A 16,352-nucleotide genomic window follows, 5' to 3' on the forward strand; every position below is an offset into this window, starting at 1 on the left:
CATTATATTGTATAATAGGACCAATTACATAAAGGTGAACATTCGGCTGACAATAGGCAGTAGAGTTATATTAACCCACATTTTTGCGTGTAACACAAATGTAAGTCGATGTGCATAAATATTGAGGGAAACAGTTCGTTCTATAACATCGGTCACAATGTAGAAAGAGGTATTTAGACATGAAAATACACTGCTTGAAGTATGTGACTTCAGAAGGGTTGTTTTCTACTACAAAAGATTAAATATTTGGGTAATCTTCCATGATAAGCATATTATGACACATCATTTTATTAGACCTGATGACAATAACGTTGATAATTATTATTTAGAAATGTTATTTGATTATTTATTTTCGTTAAATGAATAATATGATTATCTATAAATTTTATTTTTATTTTTAATATCATTACAATAATAAATTTTTGTGCATAATAATAATTATGGTATACGTACTCTAATTTATAATGACCGTAAGCTTAGATAGTAATACATTCTATTTGATGCCTTAATTGATAATGGACTTTTAATTTTCTTACTATAGCATTGTTAATAGTACATTCCAATTCATGTAGTTTTTTTAACATTTTCTATATTTAATAAGACTCTGCACTCATCCACCATTCTGGATTCCAACATTAAATGGTTATTATTGCGAAACAGAGCTTCAGATATTTTTAAGTCCAGCATCTTTGGTATAATATACTATTGGGTTTGGTTTTGATTCGTTAAATCACATATCACAAATCCCTGCATACTAACCCTTTTATCCGTCCTTAAGTATTTACACTTTATTATAATAATAATTAATTTTAAACTCATGATTTTCAAATATATGTATGCATATACTTTATACATTAACGTTTCGCATTAATGTCTAATAATAAATACAGTAGTGTAACTGAATAATAGTCAAAAGAATTTGATTAAATATTATGGTTACTTCTGATGTATAAATATTTTCACTTTAATATCTTAATAACTGAATTCATATGAAATAGCAAACTATTGTGTGTATATACCTATAATCGAGATTTATCAGGATTATGTAAATTAGATCACATAGCTTTCTGTTCTAGCCGTCGCTCAATATCATAATATATCTAGTTGTATTCTATTTAAACACGGATGTATATTATAGATGTATTGTAGAACAATTATTAAATATTATCAGTAAATAATGTTTCTGACACATGTCGTAAGGTATATACTGTTCATACTCAATAATGTATATAGGCATACATATAGTAAGACAATTGCTAATAAGTCTACTCTAATCACTTCATACAACTAGGATACGTTATCGTAGATACTTATGGTACACCATAAGTATAATATATTTAAATGATTCATGTGTAATACATATACTATACATGCAAATACATACTTTAGTATATTGATCTTTGTTGATCGATTTGATCTAACCCGATCATGATCGATAGAGATAGACAGATAAATATATATGGATTACGTACTACGTTAGATATAAGAACTAAATAAATTATCACAGGACATATATTTCCAAATAATAGACACTTTCTATACCACTTGAGTATTTTTACTTTAATATGTCTATAATCACCTGTTTATACGTATAATTATTCACTTATAGAAGTTGAGATCTCCACTTCTTTTTCTGTTGATACTATTGCATATGCCTTATAATATAAGACAAAGTATTTTAATATATGGGAATTTACATTTTTATAAAATGTTTATGTTAAGAAAATTGGTACATTAATAATTCTTAAATAATGTGACTATTAAGAAAATATTGTTATACTACCTGTTACTGTTAATAATGTAATCAAGTTTTAAAAAATGTTTAACTTTGACGGGGCTCATAGAAAGTATTAATTTTACTATGATGTGTTTGTNGGACTCATTGAAAGTATTAATTTTACTATGATGTGTTTGTTGCTAATTTGCCTAAAAATTCATATATAATTACTATATGATGTTCCATCTACCTAGGTATACTATGCATATACCAAGGTAACTTGTACCATGGTATAACGAAATGCTATCTAGGAACGAGAAACATCGACCTTTCACCATAACCCCCAGTCCGTTTACACCGCTCGTCCACCTAGGACAGGGTAAACCTACATCATGTGGGTTGGTGAGGGGACTATGCCTTTCACCATATCCCCCTCCCGGTTGTTTACACCGCCCTTCCACCTAGGACAGGGTAAACCCACATCATGTGGGTGGGGGGACTATGCCTTTCACCATATACCAACAGCCGTTTACACCGCCCATCTACCTATGGCAGGGTAAACCCACAACATGTGGGTTAGGGGGGTATCCAGCTCATATAATAGTGATCTACTCTTAAGGTTTCTATATAAAAAAAATTAGTTTGATTAATTTTAAAAAAGTAATGGCAGTTTTGACATTTAAAATCGATAAAATTTAACAATATTAAAAATTGTAATTTTTTTGAGATTTCTCCAATTCACATGGAACGAAGATATATTTTTCAACTTTTAATAGAAATGCGTTCAATTACATACGATTTGTAATCTTCTGACGTGTTGTTGAAAGAAATCATTCCAGTGAGAGCTGAGTAAAAGTGTGGCCGACATAAAAAAAAAACATCATAGTTAAATTTATAACTTCTCAGCTTTGCATCGAAGCTAAAATATTAAAATTACAGTTTCAAAAAATGAATTGAAATAATGAATTATTAGGAAATATTAAATACAAATTATACTCATACTTATGATAATTTTGTAATATGATTTTTTATTTATTATAAGAGAATATAACAAAAACTAAAAATTTTTATTTTATTTAATACATTCAATTTATACTGAATTAAAAATTGATGAAAACAAATTTTTCAAAAATTAAATTACTTTTTATCTTAATAATTGTAATGATGGAAACATGCTGGCTGAAATCTCCGAACTCACTTTAATATATTCTATAAAAAAAGGAAATAAATAATAATAAATTAGGTCAAATGTGATTAAAATTTTTTTAAGACAAATAACAGTTTAACAGTAATGGACATAAAGCATTTGTGATAAATTTATGTAAACTATATAAGAACACATTTAAATTTTAGTAATCTTGAACTTGAAAAGCTTTTGGTTTGCGAGTTTCATTTGTAATAATAATTAACTAGTGTCTACCATGTTAGTTTTAAATGAAAATAAATATTTTGAATTTTTTCTTAATATAGTAAATAATTTTTATGCGTAAAAAACTATTGTCACAAAGAAAAACATAATATATTATTTTATAGAGANAAATAATTTTTATGCGTAAAAAACTATTGTCACAAAGAAAAACATAATATATCATTTTATAGAGATTTTTTTTGATTATTTAAGTTTTGCCATAAATTTTAAACAAAAAGTTGATTTTGACGAACTAAAATTTAACTTGTTTATGTTTATGAAAACTTTCCCACGCTGTGTGGTTTAGAAAACTTTCCTAGCCGTGAAAATTATCATGCGTCTCACAATTGGACTGTTTTAAAATTATATTATTTTTAAAAATATACTAAAAAAATGTACTCTTATACATTTAATTTAAATCAATATGCATCTTAATTTTGAACAAAAATTTTAGGCGTAGAAGAGGCTAAGATATAAGTCATAATATTGAACAAGTATTGGATTATTGTAACTAACCGCCGTTTTGACTAGTTGAGGAAGAAATATTAATTGCTAAAACGTGAATTAATGTAATAGATTAACAATTTGTAGTCTATAAATATTTTACAAATCCATAGATAATAAAAACATGAATAGGGCCATTGGCATGTTATAGATAGTTCACTGTAATAAGAAATACGCTGTGCAATGTTTTACTGCCAGAAGAATTTATAGATTAGAGAATTCAAATGGATAAAAACCTATTTTATTTGGACTATAATGAATATTACTAAACGCGGTATTTGTACGTAGTAATACAGGTTTCTATCAAAATTAAAATTAGAGCCACATTTAGTTGAACAATGACAATAAACAATGTGCGATTTATTTAAACCTTAACCTTTATAATAAATTATTTCAATCTTTCCTTATATATTTTAGTATAAATTTAAAAAAACTTAAAAATAAAAAAAATTTTTTTATAATATTTCGGTCCAAGAGCCGTTATGATAAGAAGTTTAAGAGAATTACGACAAAGTTATAGGGCGCAGACAAAGTGCAAGACACACATATTAAGCGTACCACGAGAAAGACATAACTGAGTACAAGATGCAGACGTGGTACAAAATATAAGTACTTGAGTCAGGTAAGGGAAAGAATTAAGGTAGGCGTCAAAAATGATCAAACTAAATCTTGACACAAGGTTGCTAGTCGGACAGCGAAAATTAAGTACTGAGAGTGATGTTTTGGCAATAAATCGTGACGCGCCAATTGTAGGGGGTTAATAAAAATTAAAATATAATGGTCTTAAACTAAATGACGGTTAAGACGTTTATAATCACGCAGATACAATTTTATTAATTGGATAAACTTAAAATAGTTGATACTTTGACCCAACACAGTGAGGTCAATACTACTACATTATCATCAAACAATCAATAGACCACAATCTTATCTCACCACGCTTAAATACAATGAAAACTCAACAAGTTTATCAGCATGTAAGTAGCATACATGATAATAATGAAAATAAATATTTTATTAGAGATAAACCAGGCTGTAGCTCAGATGCTTCACGTAGTTCATCAAGAAAACAAGTAAAAGAAATAGAAAAAAATTTATCAAAATTTGTACCAAAAATGTATAAACTACAGTAGGGTCTCGATAATCCGAACGAGATTGGGGAAAGGGGTCGTTCGGATTAGCGATTTGTTCGGATTACCTATGGCTTAAAAAAAACATCAATTTTATCGTAATTTAAATTATGAAATTGTATTTTGTCGTGATATGCTTGGTACTTTGCATTACGCATCTCACAATTATCAATGAAGAAGGTATAATCTGTATTTTGAATAACTTGTGGACAAACAAATAATTTATCTGTCATAACAAATACAATGTTCAACACAATTTCTTATTATATACATATATGTCAACTCATCTATTGTTAACTATGCTATCAATATAATTATCATGTAATGTATACTTTGAAACAATAAAATATAATCATGAATAACACAAACGGCAATATCCCTGGATATGGGGGTACCTTTTTAGTACTATAAAAAGTACTGATATCCATTGAAAAACCCAGAGAGACAGAGCCACGGCTACGGCTAAGGCCAGAGCCACAGCTCCAGTAAGCTAGTTCTTTCCTGCGAACTACTCTTGCTATTACATTTTGATCACGGCCCCGTGCTGCCGTTTGAGTTATTTTATTTTGTTCACTTTATTTATGTTTAAAACTTATTTTGATCTATAAAGACATTATTACCATAAACAAATAACATTGAGTAAAAATTGGCATTTCTGGTAAATACTTCATTTATCTTCTTGGACATTACAAAATACGAAGGTAAGTCAATTTATATTATTCCATTTATTTAAAGTTAATAATCTGAGTAAAGAACGATAAAGCAATAGATCTATAATCTCCTTTTAATATCAAGAGCTATTTTGCTAGTTTGTTCACACCTGCTACATATACACATTACAGGGTCTCGAGGGTCGGATTACCGCCCCGTGCCTAAAAAGAGTTTAAAAACCTAATGTGTATCTGATTATATTAATAGACACTTCGACTGGGTATTCGAGGGTCGGATTACCGCCCCGTTACCTCAGTGTCCTATTAAAGGTGTTTACAAGTTTATTAGCTCATATTCCTCAAGAAAGAGGACATGCTTTTATTTCTTCATATCTACTTGTCTTTATTGTTCTAAACCCTCGAACCATACGACCCCGATAGAACCACAACATCAGGTTCTCACTATACCCATCATTTATCGCTCATTTTCATCATTTATATTTTACTAACATTTTTACTTTTTTTTATTTGTATTTTTGAATTATAACAAAGTGGCGCCCAACAACAGGCTTAGTTAATTTTACTAAGGGTTTTTTTTGACTATTTCTCAGAAAAAGTATTTGAATTGCGATTTTTATATTATTTATATGAAAAATTGGTTGAGAATTGTTTCTTTGTCAATTAAAAAATTAATTAAATAAAACTTGAAAATCAAATCGTGCTTATTATATGAAAATTTAAATTATTTATTTATTGAAAATTAAAATTGCGTATGTTGAAATTAAATTGAATTTAAAAAAAAAAAGTAAATTGCGCTTATTTGTTTGAATAGAAATTATTAAATATAAAATCGCGCTTATTGGAATTATTTATTTATTGAAAATTATATTGAGCATAAATTAAATTAAAAATTATATCTCAAAAGAAGTAAAAAATTGAAATCATTTGGGAATTGAATTATTGACCAAAAAATAATTGATTATATTATTGATTGAAAATCATATTGTGCTTACATTAAAAGTCGTTTAAATCTAAAAAAATTTAAATAGGCTTATTATATATAAAATTGAATTTATTATTGAAAATTGCGCGTAACTTAAAATTATTTAAATTAACATTTTGAAATAAAAAAGAAAAATTACGAGTTGAGAATAAATTTATATGAATAATACAGTATTTGAGAATAAAATTGTATAAGTGAATATTTAGAGTTATGTCAGAAGAAGTAGAATTAATTGAGATACAAGGTATTCCAGACGAATACAAAAAAACTTTAGAATGGATTAATAGTTTAAAAAGACCCGATCTTATTAAAGAACTTGAAACAAGGAAGTTATCTACTACAGGCACTGTATCAGAATTAAAAGTTAGGCTATTTTGGTTTTTTCTACCAAAAACATTAACGCAAACTAACAACAAAAATATTATTGATCAAAATTTAAATTCACCTAAAGTAACTAATAATTTCAACATGAATAAAAATTTATTTTTTAAGCCAACAACATTTTCGGGTGGAATAAATGAACGCGTAGACTCATTCTTAAAAACATTTAATAGAGCAGCGTTAATTAATAATTGGTCAGACAATGATAAACCGCAATATTTAGTTGCATTTTTGCAAGGCTCAGCTTTAACTTTTTATGATAATATTGAGTCATTGAAATTACCCTGGAATGAATTAGAGAAAAAGTTTAGGAATGAATTTGAACCCATTGCTCAGAATGATATGTTACGTATTTTATTAGAAAAAAGAAAACAAATGATGAACAAACAGTTGCTTATATTAATGATATGGAATGATAATTTCTTGTGCGCTATCTTCCTTCCATCTAGGTATAAAAAATGTAAATTTCTTCTTAAGTACTGATTTAAAAATTGTTATCCACTAGTCATTTTCTTATNTTAGGTAGCGAAATAGTGAGAAATGTTATGAAAGGTCTCAAACCAAGCATTGCGAGATACGTTAGTATTTTAGACAATAATAATTTAGACGAGTTAAAAAGAAACATTCAGAAGTATGAGATGGTTGAATTTATGATTACTGGAGAAACAGCTAAAAGTCCGTCTGAAATAAAACAATCTATAATTAATGAAAAAATCAATAAAATCACCCAGAATAATGAGAATGATGATTTAAAAAAATTAATTGAAGAATTTCAAAATTTTAAACAAAATCAGGAACAATTTTTTAACGAACATATTAATCTTATACCTAATNAGAACAATTTTTTAATGAACATATTAATCTTATACCTATTAATAGGCAATTTCAAAATTATAACAACTCATCTAGTAAATTTTTACAAAGAAATAATCAATTTCACAATAATAACAACGATTCACATTATAAAAGTCAATTTCAAAATAATAATAGATTTAATAATAACTCACCACGCTATAACAATAATCAATTTCAAAATAATAATAGTTCTAAAAATAACTACAATCAATTTCAAAAGCAATATATACCTCATGATAATTATAATCAAAATAACAATTTACCTAGTAACAATTATTCAAAATTCAGAAATAATGATCAAAATTTTTCACAATTTAAAAGTAATTCTCAACAAATGTACAGACCACAGTTTAATCAAAGAGAAAATTTTCAAAATAACAATAATTTTCAAATGAATCGTAATTCACAGAATTACAACTCAAATAGTTTAAAATGTAATTATTGTACTAAGAGTAATCACAATTCAGAAAATTGTTATTATAATCTTAATAAAACAAAATGTCAATTATGTGACCTTATGGGCCATACAGCTCGTAACTGTTCAAAAAATTCAAAAAACTAATTTCTAGGTTAAACGATAGTGCTGAAGAAAACAGTTTACCTTTTAAATCAGCACACAATATTATAAATAATATGACAAAAGAAAGTCACCTTCCTATTGCCTTACATTTTTATGCTACATTTNACAAGAAAGTCACGTTCCTATTGCTTTACATTTTTATGCTTTATTTAATGATATTGAAATACCTATCACCATTGACACAGGTTCAAATATATGTTGCATAACACATACTTTAATCCCAAACAATCAAATCAAATCACAATATTTTTCAAATATATGCGGTCCTGACAATAAACCACTAAATATTCTAGGCACAACAAATATAATCTTAAATATTGAATCAATAGATTTTATCATTAAAGTATTTGTAGTAAAAAACTTATCTTGCATGATTATTCTTGGTAACGAATTTTTAGACAAAAACAAAGGTATAATAGACTTTGATAAACAAACAATGTGTTTGAATGAACAAATTCATTTACCCATATATTTGGATAATAATTTAAATCTTAATCAATTAAATTCTAATTTTACTGAAAAAGTAATGGATCTATTTACAGTGTATGATTATTATTCAATAGCACATTGTACTTCAGTCGACCTTAAAATGAATAAAGGCATAGCCTTGGAGATATGTAACAAATATGGTAATATGGCACCAATTTTATATAAATTAAAACCAAAGATAGGTGATGCTATTCCAGTCTGCACTAATGGTAGAATTATTTATTTTTTAATTACAAAAAATTATTATTTCGAAAAGCCAGAATATATGAATATTGAAAAGGCTTTAAACAACTTAAAAATTCAAATGATAAAACATCATGATAATCACATTGCAATGCCTAAAATAGCATCAGGTCTAGATAAAAAAGAATGGACCATAATCAAACAAATGATCTTTTCAACTTTTTTAAACACTAGCATTAATGTTTTAATATGTCATAAAGATAATGAATATATTACTAATGATTGGAAAACCAAAGAACATTTTTCAGTCATAAATACAATTCAACAATTTTACAACGAAAGAAATTCAAACAATACTGATAATCACACTCACAATAGTGATAATGTCAATAGCAAAGTCAATAATTATAATCAGAATAATAATAGTAACTTAAACATTTTTGAATCTTATAAAAAGGGAGAAAATATTTATAGTGAAAACAATTGTGGATTTTTTGCAATCATTAATGCACTTAATGACGGGAAAACTGAAAAAGTAACTTCAGTATTTGAAATTTTAGAACTTTTAGAATTATCTGATTTACCTAATTATTGGTTTAGTGACGATGAATTAGCAGCTATTGCAAATTATTACAATCATGACACATATATTTTTAATGATACAGATAAAACTGGAATTATTTATGGTTTAGGTAATCGCCCACCTATAGTCCTATACAATGTAGATAAAAATACACACTGGATCCCAGGCACACAATCTAATAAACCATCAAGAGATATTCCTTTAAAAACAATAAATTTTACAGAATTTGAATCTCTTGATAACATTAGAAAATCTATTTTTAAACATTTATGCAAAAGTAAATCAAATAATATTGACAGTAATAATTTAATCATTCACAAAAACAACTTATCTACAAATACACAAGAGAATTCAAATACTAATAATTCATTATTGAACATCAATACACACAAAAATAATAAAGAAACCATCACAGATATGGAAGGGAACACAATTAACATTTCACCACATTTATCGGATTATCAACACAAACAGGCCATTGACCTAATATCACAATATACACATTTATTTTGTAACGATAATAGTTTAATTAAACCAGCAAATGTAACGCCATGCGAAATAAGAATGAAACCAAATTATACTGATCCCAAATTCAATGCACCTCACAGAATATCACCGGAACAAAGGGTAGAATTAAAAAAACATATAGATAAACTTTTAGAAGCTGGTATAATAAAACCAATCACTTCTAATTTTGGTGCACCAGCATTTTTAGTTAATAAGAAAGAAAAAAATTCTCACAGATTAGTCGTATCATACAAAGAATTAAATGACAGAGTACAATCAGATTTATATCCAATTCCAAGAACCACTGATTTATTAAGAGCATTAGAAAATGCACAATATTTTAGTTTACTAGATTTTAATAGTGCATTTTTTCAAATACCTGTAAGACTTAAAGATCAGTACAAATTGGCTTTCACATCTGCACTTGGCTTACATACATTCACTAGATTACCACAAGGTTTTAAAAACAGTAGCGCCATTTTTCAAAGAAAATTAAATGAAATTTTTTCACCTTTATTATTCAAATCATTAATTATTTATCTTGATGACTTAACTTCTTACGGGAAAACCTTTGAGGAAAGTTTAAACAATCTAAAACAAGCCTTTGAAATCATGGATCAATATAACTTTTCTTTAAAAACTAGTAAATGTAATTTTTTCTATGATGAAATAGAACTACTTGGTCACAAAATTAGCAAAAATGGTATTCAACCATTAGACAAAAATACTAAAGCAATTACTGAGTTTAAAACACCCAAAACACAAAAAGACGTTAGATCTTTTATAGGAATGTGCTCATATTATAGAAAACATGTCAAAGATTTTGCAAAAATAGCAGATCCTCTTACTAACTTAATTAAGGGTGACATCAAAAAAATTACTTGGTTACCTGAACATGAGGAATCTTTTAATAGGCTTAAGCAAACTTTAACTACTCATCCTGTTTTAAAACATTTTGATGATGACAAAAAAATATTTTTAACAACAGATGCTTCTATTACCGGTCTAGGTGCATGTTTAGAGCAAGAACATAACAATATTTTATACCCAGTAGGATATGCTAGTAGAAAATTATTAGCTAATGAAAAAACATATTCTTCAACAACTTTAGAATTATTAGGTCTATGTTTTGGCGTAACTTATTTTAGAGAGTATCTCTGGCAAAGGCACTTTATAATTTTTTCAGACAATATTTCTATTCAATACTATAAGACTCTTAAAATACCATCTGCTAAAATTGCTAGATTAACTTTAAAATTATTAGATTTCAATTTTGACATAGTATATAAAAAAGGAAAAGATAACAAAGTAGCTGACGCCTTATCAAGATATTCAATTAACAAAATTTCAATTGACAATTCATGTAATACTCCAAATTTAAACTTAACAGATATCAAAAAACTTCAAATTAATGACGAATTTTGTAAACATATTATTGACGCCTTAAATAATAAAGACGTTCCAAACAAATTCAAAAAAAAGTCTAGACAATTTTCATTTATTAATAATTTATTATATTACAAAAAATTTATTCCAACAAAACAAATTGAAAATTTATTAGTAATACCTTCCAAATTAATATCTCAAATTTCAAAATCTTATCATGAGAGCCCCATAGGAGGACACACTGGTATTTCACGAACAATTCACAAATTACAACAGAAATATTATTGGCAAACTCTTGTAAAGGATGTTACTGATTTCATTAAATCATGTCCAAATTGTCAAGTAAATAAAAAATTAAGTGGTAAACCTATTGGTTGCTTACAACCAATACCTGTATCCAATAAACCACTATCTAGACTAGTTTTTGATTATCTCGGTCCTCTACCTTCCTCTAATAAAAAGAAATACATATTAGTAGCCACGTGTCATAGCACAAAATACGTATTCACTAAAGCTGTTGAATCTGACACAGCAGAATCAACTGTAAAATTTATCATTCAAATAATTTCGCAATGGGGATGTTTTCAACAATTCACATCAGATAGAGGCACACATTTTAGAAACGATTTAGTTAAGCAAGTTTGTGAGAACTTGGGAATAAAACAGGGTTTCTCAACTGCATACTCCCCCCAAACTCAGGGTTTGGTAGAAAAAATAAATGGAGTTATCTGCGCATCATTAAGAAATTATATTGAAAATAATGAACAATCAAGATGGTCATATTATTTACAATACATAACTTTAGCGTACAATTCAACCCCGCAAACAAGCACTGGCTATAGTCCTTTTTACTTAATGCATGGCTTTGAACCATACTTTCCCATTGATAATAAAATACTTCCTGACAATATTCCTTACGATATAATGAAATCATTAAAAAATTTACAAGATATAAGAAACAAAATACCCCTAATTATACAAAAAATTCAAGATATTCAGAAAAATAACTATGATAAAAAACATGTAATTTTAACATTTAACCCAGGAGATTTAGTACTAGTCAAGTTTCCTTTTTCTCAAATAGGCAAATCACCTAAATTAGCCCCTAAATATAGAGGGCCATTTAAAATCATTAAAAAAGTAAGTGATCAAAATTATATTATTGAATTAAGTTTAAACAATAAAAAGGTTAATGACACCGTGCATGTAAGGCGTCTCAAACCTTATTTTTCTAGACATTATGACTAATGGAACATTAACATTATTTATAAAAAAAAAAATATGTTCATATCAAAAAATTTTTATACTTTCTTTATTTTTAAGCCAAATAAATATTACACATTATATTACTTATATGTAAATTATTCATAAGTTATAAATATACAAATCATATGAAAGCAAAACTTTCTTTAATGATTGAAATGAGTTAATGAAATATTCATTTACCATATTTAATATTTTTATATTATACATATTTAATTACACCATGTATACATGTAAACATTGAATATCTTAATATGTAATTTTATATTTCACAAAAAAATTGTACTATTTATTTAATCAGTAATTGTAATTTTATAATTGGATCATAAAACAAATAATTTTGTAAAAACATCACTATTGTAAAGCAAGTCTCAACAATTTCAAATCATTAAAAAAATACAAAAGATCGATACGAATTAAGAAAATGCAATTCATACTAGTAATGGTGGTTAGAATAATTAGTTCGGCAATGATAAATCAGCTATACCAGATGAAGACTTCGGAATTCAAATTATCAGTAAAATCTAAGGGATCGAGTGCTCATATAATATCAGTACTTACGAAGATAAACAAATAAAAGAAATCTATTTATGTTTGCAAATGTTTTTTTTTGATTTTGACATTTATGATTTCAAAAGAAACATACAACTACACAAACTAAAAATGTGAAGTCCAAAAATAAAGAAAAATCATAGATTTCCAATTTGAATAGCATTTCTATAATTATCATGTACAGAACCAAAGAGCAATACCTTATAATTACAAAAGCAAAAATTCCAGAAAACAAAAAACGTCTGAACTTATTATTTTTAATGACTATTACTACGTATGGAGAGAACAGGACGATGACTTTTCAGACAACATCAAATATTTTTTTTTCCACAATGTTTTGAATAAGTTCTATCACATTATTTTTACATAAATTTATTTAAACAAAAACTTTAAATTGTCTTATCTTTTAATATTATATTTGGCACCATACAAACATATACACTATCATACTATTATTTTTTATGTATTCTATAATTTTTCAATCTATCTTTCAAATGTACTGGCCCATACTATTAATTTTTAACTAATATTTAATATTCACATTAATAATTTTTAATCATTATATATCATAAATACTAAATTTATTAATCAACTACTGTTGTACTATATTATTATTCAAATATTCTATTATTTTCATTTGTACTACTGTTGTACATTTTATCATTAATTATAACTTTATATTATCTTATGTTTTTTTTTTTTTTTTTTTTTAAATTATTTTATTGATAATTTAATATTATTGTACTACTATTACATAATTGATATTCAATATTTAACTTTATTCTTTTAATCACATTATATTGTAAAAACATTAATAACTATTTTATGTCATAAAAATATTATTTTCATATCTATGTAAAAAAGTTGTGAGGACACAACACTTTCAAAACTAGGGTGGATGTCGTGATATGCTTAATACTTTGCATTACGCATCTCACAATTATCAATGAAGAAAGTATAATCTATATTTTAAATAACTTGTAAACAAACAAATAATTTATCTGTCATAACAAATACAATGTTCAACACAATTTCTTATTATATACATATATGTCAACTCATCTATTGTTAACTATGCTATCAATATAATTATCATGTAATGTATACTTTAAAACAATAAAATATAATCATGAATAACACAAACGGCAATATCCCTGGATATGGGGGTACCTTTTTAGTACTATAAAAAGTACTGATATCCATTGAAAAACCCAGAGAGACAGAGCCACGGCTACGGCTAAGGCCAGAGCCACAGCTCCAGTAAGCTAGTTCTTTCCTGCGAACTACTCTTGCTATTACATTTTGATCACGGCCCCGTGCTGCCGTTTGAGTTATTTTATTTTGTTCACTTTATTTATGTTTAAAACTTATTTTGATCTATAAAGACATTATTACCATAAACAAATAACATTGAGTAAAAATTGGCATTTCTGGTAAATACTTCATTTATCTTCTTGGACATTACAAAATACGAAGGTAAGTCAATTTATATTATTCCATTTATTTAAAGTTAATAATCTGAGTAAAGAACGATAAAGCAATAGATCTATAATCTCCTTTTAATATCAAGAGCTATTTTGCTAGTTTGTTCACACCTGCTACATATACACATTACAGGGTCTCGAGGGTCGGATTACCGCCCCGTGCCTAAAAAGAGTTTAAAAACCTAATGTGTATCTGATTATATTAATAGACACTTCGACTGGGTATTCGAGGGTCGGATTACCGCCCCGTTACCTCAGTGTCCTATTAAAGGTGTTTACAAGTTTATTAGCTCATATTCCTCAAGAAAGAGGACATGCTTTTATTTCTTCATATCTACTTGTCTTTATTGTTCTAAACCCTCGAACCATACGACCCCGATAGAACCACAACATCAGGTTCTCACTATACCCATCATTTATCGCTCATTTTCATCATTTATATTTTATCAACTTTTTACTTTTTTTTTTTTGTATTTTTGAATTATAACAATTTTTATCTGTATTAATCGTGTAAAAATTCGTAATTTCAAGAGAATATATAAAATATACAACATAAAATAAAAATGAAAGTAAAAAAATATTTATATAGTAGATACACCTATCCCAAATTGTCTTGAAATAGTACTGTAGCTGGTCCCTTTGTTAATTAATTTTATAACTTCTAATTTATCCTGTAATTTTAATGTAACATGCTTACGTGGAGCCATTTTAAGAAAAATACGCTAATAAATGTTACAAATACGCAGTGTAAAGCGATCTTTATGCAGTATCACACTCAACTGACGAATGTATGTAATCGACGTTCATATCTAACGTATCATATCTAAATGACGTACATGTGCGATGTCGGATGTACAAACATAATCGAAAAATTTTATTACCGGAAAATATTATTTATAAATAAATATGTACATATAATAGCGATAAGATAATTCTCAAGCCCGTTCGGATAACCGCGTCTTTCGGATTAATCTGTGTTCGGATTATCCAGACCCTACTGTACCTACAATAACTGCCAGTGATGTTAAAAATATCAACAATTTAATTTCTAATTTAACTCGCAAAGAAGCCATTGGTCATGAGCAACAGTTAAAAACTATTGATAACGGCGATATTAAAATTATTACTGGTGATGAACACAAGTTGAGACGTACTTTAAAAGTACTTGAAAAAAATAAAATTAAGTATCACAGATATCAATTAAAAATAGAAAATAGGTTCGTATTGTAATCAGCGGGTTACACCCTGACATTGAAGTATGTGAAATTAAAAGAGCCTTAGCAGATAATGGTCATTATGCAAGTGATGTCACTGACATCCAAATAAGAAAAAAAAATAAATCCTAGTGACAAAAATAGTGAAAAAAACAATATTGAAATTACCTTTATTTTTTGTAGACCTTGATCTTCGAGATAACAATAAAGATATATACGACTTAAATAGTTTATGTTATCATAAAATAAAAGTAACTCCTCCTAAGAAAAAAAAGGTGTGCCACAGTGTAAAAACTGCCAAGCCTTTGGACATACTCAACAATGCACATACAAGCAACAAATGTCAAAGTCATTAATAACATACTTATTGGGGATCAAGAATTACTACCCCTAAAGGACATGCACAACATCAGGTTCTCACTATACCCATCATTCATCGCTCATTTTCATCATTTATATTTTA

At 27.1% G+C, this 16,352-nt stretch overlaps 1 protein-coding gene across 1 annotated transcript; it reads left to right on the forward strand.

Moving 5' to 3' along the window:
- Nucleotides 1-7,888: 7,888 nt before the first annotated feature.
- On the forward strand, nt 7,889-12,624 carry LOC126902145 (uncharacterized). The gene is made up of 5 exons (XM_050679170.1): nt 7,889-8,299; nt 8,347-10,459; nt 10,664-11,124; nt 11,680-12,015; nt 12,565-12,624. Exons 1-5 carry the CDS (start codon nt 8,282-8,284, stop codon nt 12,622-12,624), a joined length of 2,988 nt encoding a protein of 995 aa, XP_050535127.1. The 5' UTR covers nt 7,889-8,281.
- Nucleotides 12,625-16,352: the final 3,728 nt, after the last annotated feature.

Source organism: Daktulosphaira vitifoliae, unplaced genomic scaffold, assembly GCF_025091365.1.
Source record: "Daktulosphaira vitifoliae isolate Bord-2020 unplaced genomic scaffold, ASM2509136v1 Scaffold_3, whole genome shotgun sequence".
Taxonomy (NCBI): Eukaryota; Metazoa; Arthropoda; class Insecta; order Hemiptera; family Phylloxeridae; genus Daktulosphaira; species Daktulosphaira vitifoliae.

Excerpts from the sequence above, each read along its gene's own strand:
- LOC126902145 (XM_050679170.1), top strand. Across the intron at positions 10,460-10,663 it reads ACCACAAGGTTTTAAAAACA|AACTACTTGGTCACAAAATT; the intron begins GTAGCGCCATTT and ends ATGATGAAATAG. Across the intron at positions 11,125-11,679 it reads TATTAGGTCTATGTTTTGGC|GATGTTACTGATTTCATTAA; the intron begins GTAACTTATTTT and ends ACTCTTGTAAAG.